This window comes from Carassius carassius, chromosome 31, assembly GCF_963082965.1.
Source record: "Carassius carassius chromosome 31, fCarCar2.1, whole genome shotgun sequence".
Classification (NCBI taxonomy): Eukaryota; Metazoa; Chordata; class Actinopteri; order Cypriniformes; family Cyprinidae; genus Carassius; species Carassius carassius.
In genome coordinates this window covers 30526988-30539628 of record NC_081785.1, presented here as the reverse complement: position 1 = coordinate 30539628, position 12641 = coordinate 30526988, and the positions used below count along the sequence as shown (strand labels likewise).

The window sequence follows — 12641 nt, the reverse complement described above, 5'->3', positions numbered from 1 at the left end:
GCCGGCCCGGGACTCGAACTCACAACCTTTCGATTGGGAGTCCGACTCTCTAACCATTAGGCCACGACTTCCTTTGTCCATATCGCACAGCCCTAATATAAATCTAAGGAAGCATTTATATGATCAAGAAGACAGTGGTTAAAGATGGGTGATTTGGAGATTTTGCCTCTTTAAAGAAGTGTAATGTGGAAGAATGAATTTTTGTTTTGTTAGTTTTTTTTACATTGGACCCAAACTTAACACCTGAAAAGACATGCACACAAAATAGAAATATAGACAATGCTGCACTTTTTCTAGTTCCACTTAAAACAATTGTAAAATTACATTTATTGTAATAAATAATAATAAAAAATTATGGTTTAGTCTTTGAATTTTACAAAGATAATATCTAAGAATTTCTTTCTTATTTTAATGCTTTTAAGGAAATATTAGAAAATGAAGTAATGTTGCCATCTGTGTTAAAGGGACTGATTAAACTATTTCCTATGCAGGCAAAGATGAACCATAGAGAGAGAATTAACCAAGTGGAATAAATGTACTTGATGTTAAAAACTCTAGTATGAAGATCTTCAAATGCATCCATGTTTTGCTTCAGAAGTGCAACCATACCATTGTTTTGTGTTACTTTTATTCATTCATTCATCACTGATCAATGATTAATTTTATTATCCATTTATCATTTATAGTGGCTAATCAATCCAACGATCAAACCGCTGAGAGACTAAGAAAGGGACTTTATGCACTTGTGACGCATAAAATAAAACTGTTGAAGAATAAACTTTTTTTTTGCACAGACTGATGTCTCTTGATGTTACAAAGTTTAGTGATCAACAAAGAATACCTTGTGCATGCTCACCCCCGCCCTCCTCTCAATCAGTGAACAGGTGACTAATATTCACCAAAATCCTGTGACCCCCCACCATGATCACGTGACAAACAAAACATTACCTCATTCATGTCTGCTACATCATATAATCATTAATATTTATCTTTTAAGCCATTTATACACTCATTGCATTGATTTATTAATTGATTAATCATTTATATTGGTTTATACATTTTTCATTATTTTCCATATTTGATTAGTTTTATAATTGTGCGTTTCAATTGCTGTTTGTCTCTTATGAATAAGAGATAAGAGGGAATGTTTATGCAAACTCAGTGTTTATATGCTTTAAAAAACAAGTGTGGTATAACAGGAGTATAGAGTAATAACCCTTTAAAAGGTTTTCTAAATGACAACAGATGAGCTGCAGGTGACTTCTTCACTACCAGCTAAAGAATTTCAAGGAGGATTGTGTAATAAATAAATAATGTATTGTCATCTGACTAATCTGAAAGATTTGTGAGGAACTGCATCACTGTAAGGCTTCTTTCTGTATTATCAACATTAAAAATGCACTAATGTATGCACACTGTAACACAGAGAGAAATTAACACAATGACTAAATAAATCCAGTGAGTGGATGAAGAAGAAAAAAAGTAATTATTTTATATTAACTGACTTCAGCTTTGCAACATTGACACATGACAGGTTCCTCAAAAGTGACACTAATAATCTTCTAAACATATTTGGTTAAATACAAGCCTGCACTGGGTAAAAAGTGGACAAATCCAGGGATCGGCTTGTTTTGACCCAGCGGTTGTTTAAAAAACAGCCCAATCCCTATCTTAATTTTACCCAGTGCAGGGTTATTTTAATTTTATTAACTGGACAAGTCGCCTGATTAAAACATCAATAACAAGAATATTTAGATTTTACTACATTCTCTGTAAATGGTGACTGATAATCAATAATGTGACAATAACAAGGTGGTGCCACTTGATATTCTCACTGAAGCTGATAAAACGCTTATCAAAATTTAGTTTCAGAAGAATTTACGTTCACACTTTATTTTAAGGCTAACAAACCATTAACTGAGAGTTTTGCCTCAATAAACTCCTAATTGGCTGCTTAGTTAGTAAGGTAGTTGTTAAGTTTAGGTATTGGGTAGGATTAGGGATGTAGAATACCACTAATAAAAATAATATTAGTAGTGAATACTGAAGTATTACTATATCAATGTGCCAAGGATGAATGAGGCAGTGTTGAATCTCTCTTTCTGACTCTTCCATTCATCGGTTGAGTGTCATTATTTCCCAGAATCCTCAGCGTCGCAGGTAAGATCAACACTGCCCTCTGGTGGCAGATCTGACACAAATCAATCAGAGAAACAGTGCTAGAATATCATGAGGAACATCATATTTGCAGACAGCAAACAGTAGATTGGCTTTATATGATGTGCTCCAGTGTAAATGTGCATCTTTAATCAGACAGCACTCAGATGAGTCAAAAGTCTCTGAACCTTGACTGGTTACACTGTTTAGTTAGGAACCAGATATTATAACCATAGAGTGACTTTAACCAAGATTAGACAACGGCCCAGTTCCTGTACTGTTACAGTATGTACTGAAATCAGTGAAGAACTTACTGCCTGATCCTTGATGAAGTGCATCCTGTAGATCTGCAGGGTTTATACAGTATAAATACAGCCACCATGTTTTTACCTGAAGCTCGTTTGTCCCATTAAAATGAATGAGAAATACGTGTTAAATTAGTTTAAAAGTACTGTAGTTTACTCCTGAGTAACATACACTGTACAAAATTATGAACGCAACACTTTTGTTTTTGCCCCCATTTTTCATGAGCTGAACTGAAGATCTAAGACTGCTTCTATGTACAAAAAATGTATTTCTCACAAATATTGTTCACAAATCTGTCTAAACCTGTGTTGGTGAGCACTTCTTTGCAGAGATAATCTATCTTCCTCACAGGTGTGTCATATCAAGATGCGGATTAGACATCATGGTTATTGCACAGGTGTGAATTAGTCTGGACACAATAAAAGGCCACTCTGAAATGAGGTGTTTACTCCTGAGACAGATGTTAGACCTGAGGAACAGATCAAAGTGACATTATTTGATCTGCGGTTTAACTGATGTATTAAAAAACTAACAGGCCAGCCAAAGTAACATGGTAACATGTATATGCACTAAATGTACATGTATCTTAGAGAAAGCCCTTATCTATATTATCAGCATATTTAGCGGTATTATTTACAGTGTGCTGTAGTTGACATATCTTTGCATGTATGTGTATCTGATCATGTTCACAGATTAATAATTTACATGATTTATATAAAATGGGCCATTTAAGGTTTGGGGGTCCCAGCCCCTCTGGAATTTAGAACCAATGACTACAAAGGATTTCAAACTGTTGTCATAACTGTGCTTGACAAGTAACAGGTGATTTGATTGGTTTATAGCTGCTATGGTGGGCGGGGCGATAATTCTTATCAAGACTGCACCAGAGAGCTGCGTGGTAAGCAGCCTGGCATACCAAATCTAACTAAACTATTATAAGGATGATACATCTATAAAATCATCTGTGTCACTCACAAACACACATACACACACACAGGAGACAGGAAGTGAGAGAACAGGTGAGGAGAAAGGAATACAGAGGAAATGAGAGGAGACAGAAAGAGAGAAAAGAGAGGAGGAGCAAGGACCAGAGAGGAAAGGATACAAAGATAAAACAGTCCAAAATGGACTTTTTAAATTGCACATTTGAATATGTGGGTTAGCACCCAAAATGTCTTTTTTTATTGGCACATTTGAATATGTTTGTTTAATGCAGTTTAAATGTTTTGTGGCTGTATAAGCAGTTGTGTTTTAAAATTAAAATTGATGATAAATTACTATTTCACTTTGCAGTTTGACTGGCCCATTGAACCTGAAACTGCTCATGCAAAAACAACTGATGCTTCAAGAACTGTAGGGTCTAAATAATTATATGTTATTACATAATTTCAACACAAAATTATCAAAAACAGTCATTATTAATCATAAATACACATGGAATAGGCACATATGGTATTGTATTATTGTCCCAAACGATTTACCAAAAAGTGGCCCAATTTATCTGATATCACCCTACTGTATGTGTTTAGGTTCAGGTTGTTGTGGTCATTAACAGGTTACTGAAGGGAGCTTATCATTCAGTTCGTCCAAAATGCCTTTATGAAACATTATCCAAACATGAATATATTTTTACAGTCAGCTTACTTAGCGAAGTTACATCTGCCTTTGTTAACTAGAGTACTGGCCTGATATGAGGTTATTGAATACTATAAACAGCCTGACATCAATGTAGGCCTCAAAAAGAACAAATCTGAAGTTCAAAGGTCATATAACTGGATCACTGCCTCCCTGAGGTCAAAGTGGTTGACCAAGTTGTTCCAATCCATTTTCTATTTTCTACGTCATTTGAATACTTCATCAACACAACATGTACTTTATGCCAAGTTATGTGAATTGAAAAGACAGAGAGAGACAGAGAAAGAGAGAGACAGAAAGAGAGAGACAGATGAAGGCCCAGCTCTGACAGGAACACTATGGATCCTTACAGGTTCTGACATGCGGGAAATGTCTTGCGTTTGCACTTTTACCGGAGTAAATATTTGTCTGTCTCTGGTCAACGTTCATCTTCCTTCAGCTCTTCAAACAGCAGCAGTGCTGAAGATCTGCTTTCAGATTAGATGAATCCAGCAGAACAGGACAGAAATCAGCACTGACAACACATCGGAAAGCTTCTCAAACCGCTCTGAATGATTACTAGTGTACTTACCGTAAAACAGCATCTGAAACATTATACAGAATACAGTGGCAGACGTTTCAAACAGCAGTATACTACAGCACCCTCACTGTCATCACGCGGCCTCAGTAATGAATAAGATTAGCTTAGAGGCCATTTAAAGAAAAACAAACTAAAAATCCAAAAAAATATACATTTGAACATTCAGTAAATACCCTGCATTACACTTGGATAAGTAGGAAAAGCTTCTGCATACTGTAGACGAGGGCTCGATTTGCAAACTATACTATTCCTAATATTTCTGTAATTTAAGTGTAAAAAAAAAAAAAGTGTAATGTATTTCTGTGATGCTCCGCTGTATTTTCAGCATCATTCCTCCAGTCTTCAGTATCACATGATCTTCAGAAATCATGAAAATATGATGATTTACTGCTCGAGAAACATTTCTGATTATTATCAGTGTTGAACACAGTTGTGCTGCACAATATTTTTGTGATATACCATCATTCAAAAGTTTGCAGTACGTAGCTTATATATATATTTAAATAAGCAAGAATGCATTAAATAGATGTATAACAAAGATTTCTATTTCAAATAAATGCTGTTCTTTTAAACTTTCTGTTCAACATAATAATCAGTAATGTTACTTGAGTAGGAGAAGTATGGTACTTTGCAAGTATTCACACATAGGCTACTAAATGTATTACAGTAAGTGGGCGGGTCGATGGTGAGGTGAAATTGTCCAATCAGAGGCGGTCGGTGTCAGAACCATCTGTCAAACTCACCTGTCGATCATCAGTGTGTGCTGTCTTGCTAAATCTGTGGTTTTCCCGCGAAGTCGGGATACTTTAACTATGTTGCCGCTGGTTGTTTTTCATGTCCATGGGTTGAAGCGATCCCAATAAAGTGACATTTTTCCATGGGAACACAAATTTTATCAGGAGAACAACGCCAAAAAAATGGAGGCCTATATTTGACATATTGCGCTAGTTTTGAGAGGGTTTTGCTGTACAAATTTGGCAAGCCTGGTGGGAACACACCCTATAATTACTGCGTTACAAGATGAATGAACAGTTTTCCAAGAAATCCTCTGCATGTTGGAGCTCTTTCCTCTCTTACCTGCTGGATATATGAGGAGATCTTCTGGGAAAATCAGCGGCATGTTGGAGCAGAGCTCTGAGAAAACACACCGATTAACTCTAAACCCCTCATCCCTGCCAGTTTAAAAATCAATTCATTAAATGTATAAATGAATTAAATAGAGCAATAAGATCAGTTTCACACTTTTGGTGACTTTTGGTGTCGATTAATGATCTAATCGAGGCGTTCTCCATATCGCCTCAAACTGAACTCTCCCGCGCTTTCTCCGCGCATGCGCAGCGGTCGCGGTCACGCGCCGGGTTCACACGCAGAGACCCGTGGGCGCGCAGCAGCGGAGCACGAGCAGCGCGATCACTCAGCAGCAGGATTATCAGGAATCATGAGCGTGGGAAAACTGGTAAGATTGCGATGAAAACACACTCTCACTGCCGCTATAACGCGCTATGACACGACACGACACGACACGAGCTGAGAACAGACGAAACGCAACAGTGTCGCAGTTCTTTGATAAGTTCTGGAATAAATGTCTGTGCTGGTCGTTTTGGTGGACAGATTTCGCAAGCTGGTGTGTAAATACAAACTATCGAACTGTCATGTGTGTGCACATCTCTGTCCAACAGCAGAAAGACACAATAAAACACACACACACACAATCTGTTTGAGAGGTTCAGAGGCAGGGCAATGAGCATACAACTTTATCATTTATTTAAATCAGTCTATTTATTAGGTTCTTTAGTAAGATTCATAATAACTCTATTATTATAGTAAAGGATAAAAAACCCAATCATTATGAAATGAATCAAACTTGAACTTATTTCAGCTAGTTGTCCATTTCACATTTACTTTTATTTTAACTTTAAGTAATAAAATAACAAACTGAAATGAAGTAAGATAACTAAAGAGAAAGAGACATTAAAAAACAAAACAAAATTACTACTACTTCAACTAAAATAAAAATGAAAACAGAACTCAAAGTATTAACAAATCTATGATATTGTCTGAATTAGATTATATATTGTTAGATTAGATTTTGTTCTCCTGCTATCAACTTTTTATTGTCTTTTACACATTACATAACATCCATTCAAAACAAAACAAACAACAACAGACAATTTAAAGAGGAAAAAAACATTCCTTTCTATAATCGAGTATGTTAGAGGACAAACACTGCCAATCATCAACAGTTCTAGTTTGGCTGTATTAATTAATGCTCACTTCTTTTAGGAGGCTGTTGATCTGATTAGATTTTGTGTTATTATTTTCATTTTTCATTCATGCATTTGGCAGATGCTTTCATCCAATACATTGCATCAATGCATTCAGATCAGATCTCCAGTGTGATGAGTCCCGTCCCATCGTGTCCCAGCACCCGCTTAACCCTTTACACACATGTAATCCAAACCTCTCACATTTACATCATTACTGCTGTGAACCAGAGCTCCTCGTCCTCTGAAGCCCGCTGGGGCTCTCTATAAACTTAAGATAAAATAAGACAAAATGACTAAAAATCAACCTGTTCCTTGCAACACAGTCTTGGAAAACCTTGAGGAAATACAAAATCTAATCCAAACCACATGGGCATTTCTATAATGAATATATATTTCTCTAGTTAAGCCAAGCTGTAAAATATTTTACTATTCATTTTGTCTAATATAAAGAATTTTAATAAAATAATGTAAAAATGTTTAAAATATTCTTATCCAGTTAATCAGGAACAAGATTAATTGATTAAAGTTAGTGGGAACCATGAATAACACTGAGCTCTTAAAACTTATGGAATCCTGGAAAAATTATTAAATAAAAAAATAAACTTAAATCCTTTGTGCATAATGCATTATAAAAGGTATATATTCATAATATATGTGTCAGGTATGAATCGGGACGCAGAGGTAAAGGTTAAACACAGGTGCGAGAGTTTAGATCTCAGATGTCACAGCCACAGTTATAGATCGTTCACTATTCTTTGCTTCCTTCTCACAAGCCAAAGACAGTACCCACTCGGAATGATCATGGGAGAATACAGCGACCATAGAATCACATGGCATCGCACGGTGATCCACAGTCCTGGGAACAGCAGAACAAGAACACAGGTTAGCGTAACACTGAGGTGAGTATATGTTACGTCTGACTTGAAGACGCTGGGAGGCAACTATGAGGATCTTTCCTGTTGGAGGCTCGACAGGGAACTGAGGTGCGGGTGAGTGTATTTATAGTGCTCTTGATGATTGGTTCATGATACGTGGTTGATTAATAGGTGATTGAGAGCGTTGGTGATTGGTGGGGCCCGGGCTTGCTAGATCCCTGACACTACCCTCCTATAGTCCTCCCAGTCTACCAGATATTCCAGTCGCCCACCACGACGTCGGGAGTCCAGTATCTTTCGTACTGTTTAGATAGGATTCGGTGTCAATGGGTGGCAATGGGGGTTCGGCGTCAGGGTCTGGGTCTGTGGAGGGAACAGAGACAGGAGCGTGATGGGGTTTTAACAAGGACACATTAAAGTTGGGGTGTATACTGTACTGAACAGGTAATCGTAAACGGTACGTGACAGGGTTAACTTGGCGTTCGATGGGGAAGGGTCCAATATACTTTGGGCTGAGCTTTTTACAGGGTTGTCTTAAGCCGATATCTCGGGTAGAGAGCCATACTAGCTGACCAGGTTGGTACGTGGGATTTGCTCTTCGGTGGAGATCAGCAAAGCGTTGCTGCCAGTTCACTGCTTGGAGATGCTGGTGGGCCTGGTCCCAAACCCTCTCACTGTTTAGGAACCAGATATTGACTGCTAGGACTTCTGAAGGTTCACCTGACCAGAGAAAGAGTAGGGGTTGATAGCCTTAAACACACTGAAACAAAGTGAGGTTAGTGGATGATTGACGGAGCGAGTTTTGTGCATACTCAGCCCAGATGAGATAACGGTTCCACAGGATCTGGTTCTGGTGGCAGAATGTCCTTAGGAAGCGACTGATGTCTTGGATTTTGCGTTCCGTTTGTCCATTGGCCTGGGGGTGATAACCATAAGTGAGACTCAGTTACATTTAACAGGGAAAAGAATGCCCTCCATACCCTCGAAATAAATTGCGGTCTTCGATCAGAGAGGATGTCTTCTGGGATCCCAAAGTTCCTAAACACGTGTGGGAAAAGCTTGTAAAGGGATTAGTTTGCATGCCTTGGAAAATCTGTCAATGGCTACTAGAATGCATGTCTTGTCATCAGAAACTGGGAGATCTGTGACGAAATCTACCCGAATGTGAGACCATGGGCGATAAGGAATAGGTAAGGGTACCAGCTTTCCTGTGGGTAGATGTCGTGGGACCTTGGTTATGGCACACAGCACACATCCTCCAATAAATTCCTGCACATCCTCCTGCATGCCTGGCCACCAATATTTGCGCTGCAAAGAAGCAAGAGTTTTTGTTACCCCTGGGTGGCCTGTCCCCACTGAGGAATGTACCTGGGAGATCAGAGCCTTGCGATGATCCTCGGGTACAAACTTCCTTCCCGGTGGGCATGCGGGTTGCATGGGTTGCTGTTGAGCTTGTTCTCTGAGCATTTCATCTAAGTCCCATTAAATAGGATTTACGAACAACTTGGTGGGAAAGATAGGCTCTGGCTCCTCTGGATTCTCCTCCATGGTGTACAGTCATGACAGGGTATCTGCTCGGGTGTTCTTGGATCCAGGGCGATAATCGATCTGAAAATGAAATCTAGTGAAGAAAATAGCCCACCTGGCCTGGCGAGGGTTAAGTCTTTTGGCTTGGTTTTTGTGATCGGTCAGCACAGGAAACAGTTGCCGGGATCCTTCCAGCCAGTGTCTCCATTCCTCCAGCGCCAGCTTCACTGCTAGGAGTTCTCGGTTGCCGATGTCATAGTTCCTCTCTGCAGGGGACAACTCCTTAGAGAAGAAGGCACAAGGCATGGGTTTAGTGGCATTTTCAAAATACTGGGAGAGAATGTCGCTGATGCCTGTCGTGGAGGAATCCACTTCAACTATAAATCTTTTTTCAGGATCTGGGTGTTGTAACAAGGGAGCTGTGGTAAACACCTCTTTCAGCGTCTGGAAAGCTTGCTCAGCCTCGGGGGTCCAGTTGAATACCTTGGGTTTTTCCTTTAAGAGAGAGGTAAGTGGGACAGTAATCATGCTACACTGGTTAATAAATCTGCGGTAGAAATTAGCGAAACCCAAAAACCTTTGAAGTTCCTTGATGGTCTTTGGAGTAAGCCATGAGGTAATGGCTTGGGTCTTCTTGTTGTCCATCTTTACCCCCTCCCTGTTAATCATGTAGCCGAGGAACTCAATGAACTGCTGATGGAAGACACACTTTTCGTTTTTTTACAAATAAGGAGAAGTCTCTGAGTCGTTGAAGTACTTTGGCCACATGGCACTGGTGATCTTTTTCATTCGGGGAATAAATGAGGATGTCATCAATGTAAACAAGAGCAAACTGGTTCAGATACTCACGTAGGACTTTGTCCATGAAACTCTGAAAGACGGATGGAGCGTTTACTAGGCCATGCGGCATCACAAGATATTCATAGTGGCCAGCAGGGGTGATGAAAGCAGTCTTCCACTCATCTCCTTCTCTGATTCTGATCAGGTTGTATGCGTAGAGTGACTTACATTGGCGTTTTGACAGTTACAACCCCATTTAAGTATCTTCCCAGTCTTCCAGTCAATAAAGGGCTTGTGTTGAATCAGCCATGGGCGGCCAAGTATTAGTTCTGCAAGACTATTTTTCAATATTAATGGAGAGAATAATTTCTGGTGTTCAGGTTCAACACTAAGAATGATTGGAGTAATTTGAGAGGTTACTGTGACGATCGCGACCAGTGAAACACAGGGTGAGAGAGAGATCCAATAGCAGGTATTTATTTAATCCAAATCTTTGTCAAACACAGCCAAGGTCAAAACCAAAAAGGCAGTCCAAAACAAATAAACAAAGGAAAGGGACAGGAAAGTGAACTCGGAAAACGAGGGGTCTCGGAGGGCGAGAAGACTGGAAACACGAAAGGTAAGGACTCCATACAGACAACATGGAAAGACAGGTATTTATAGGGAGGCTAATGACAATTAAGTGAATGCACATGGTGCAATTAGCAGGAGTGCAATTACTGTGATGACAGGACAAGACAAGTGGAATACTAGTGCCTATGGTGAAGTGCCTAAGGGGAAGTGAGCCCACTAGTGGACACCCAGGGAAACAGAGACGACAGCGTGAAAGTTACATACCCCTTATTTATAACTCCTCCTGTGACTGCGTAGATGGAGTGGGGATTTGGAGTTCGTGTCCTTTGGAGACGGTGGGTCTTGACAAACTTGTGAAGCAAACTTTGCTTCCTTCTCACAAGCCAAAGACAGTACCCCCTCGGAATGATCATGGGAGAATACAGCGACCATAGAATCACATGGCATCGCACGGTGATCCACAGTCCTGGGAACAGCAGAACAAGAACACAGGTTAGCGTAACACAGGGGTGAGTATACGTTACGTCTGACTTGAAGGTGTTGAGAGACAACTGCGAGGATCTTTCCTGTTGGAGGCTTGACAGGGAACTGAGGTGCGGGTGAGTGTATTTATAGTGCTCTTGATTGGTTCCGTGATACGTGGCAGGTGTGGCTGGTTAATAGTCAGGTGATTGAGAGCGTTGGTGATTGGTGGGGCCCAGGCTTGCTAGATCCCTGACAATATGTTGTAATGCATAATGTCTTGTCATAATTATTTGTAACAAAAGTTACATTATAAGGCATTATTAATGCGTTAAACTTATTTTAAAATGCATCATATTGGAAGGATTTAAGTGAATTTTTACCAAAAATGTAAAATGAAATATGCAATGAATATTATGTAATCATCCCATAATTTTAATGTTTTACATTTCTTTGTTGCTTTTAATTCAGTTATGGTTGTTAATTTCACAGTCTGTTATCTTTGTTTTTATCTTGTATCTTGTACTTTTTTCTAGTTGTCGAATACGTTTGTTTCTTCGAATCAAAGTTTTTTAAAACTCAGCTGAAATTCTGCTCTAAATGTTGAAGATCACAGACAAAGACTGATGATTAGAAAGAAAATGATAATTATTGCTAAAATGGATGAAAGTAAAGTTGTTGAATGATGTTGTATTTGTAATGTTTTAACAATTTTTTCAAAGTTCATATGGGGAGGAATGAATAGATTTTTTTTTAATCCGTTGTTCAGCATTAGCTTATTAGGTTAACATTTATATATTATTAATTAAATGCATACATTTTTTGTAATCCCGTCTCTAAATGTTTTTATCTCAGGGGATACATCTCACTTTTAGAGTTATAAATCAAGATATAAAAAAATGTAAATACATATAGATATAAATGCATATAGACTATTTTGTGGCTTGTGTTTAAGAAAATCGAATATTTTTGTAAACTTGACAAAACATATTGTTGGTGATATTCAAACAGAAGTGATATTGTTCAGTTCAGTTCAATTTTATTTATATAGCACATCTAAAAACATCCATGGTTGATATTGTGACAGAAAATGATTGAAAACTGCATCAGATAAACCCAGTGGTTGTTTTTGGTATTGCACCCAAACAAAATCTCACAGGAACCACAATTTTTGTGACATCAACTTAAAATTTGGAACATAACTTGGTTAGACAAAGTATTCTCCATTATCTTTACTGTAAACTTATTTATTTTTTATCAGTCTGCTGTGTGTCGTCTTTAAAAGAGACCAACGTTAGGTCTGTACTCCAAATCATTCAGGAATTACAACCATGTTGTAACAAGCATTGATTAACAAGTGTTCGGTTTCCAGTGAATTTATTCCTTAAAGGAACAATGTACCCTGGGGATACAAACATTAAAATAAAAAATTAGAATTAAGTTTAGAAAAAATAAATAATGACATTGTATTATTTGGAT

At 38.4% G+C, this 12641-nt stretch overlaps 2 protein-coding genes across 2 annotated transcripts in view; both read left to right on the top strand.

Moving 5' to 3' along the window:
• The window catches only part of LOC132111963 (putative E3 ubiquitin-protein ligase UBR7), a 361771-nt gene that overhangs the window by 310618 nt on the left and 38512 nt on the right, over positions 1 to 12641 (top strand). The window lies entirely within an intron of this gene.
• Positions 5994 to 12641, top strand: part of LOC132112159 (ectonucleotide pyrophosphatase/phosphodiesterase family member 2-like) — a 9636-nt gene continuing 2988 nt past the window's right edge. Inside the window, exon 1 of the mRNA XM_059519741.1 lies at positions 5994 to 6134. Coding sequence (XP_059375724.1) covers positions 6009 to 6134 — 126 coding nt within the window. The 5' untranslated portion in view covers positions 5994 to 6008. The remainder of the gene's footprint in view (positions 6135 to 12641) is intronic.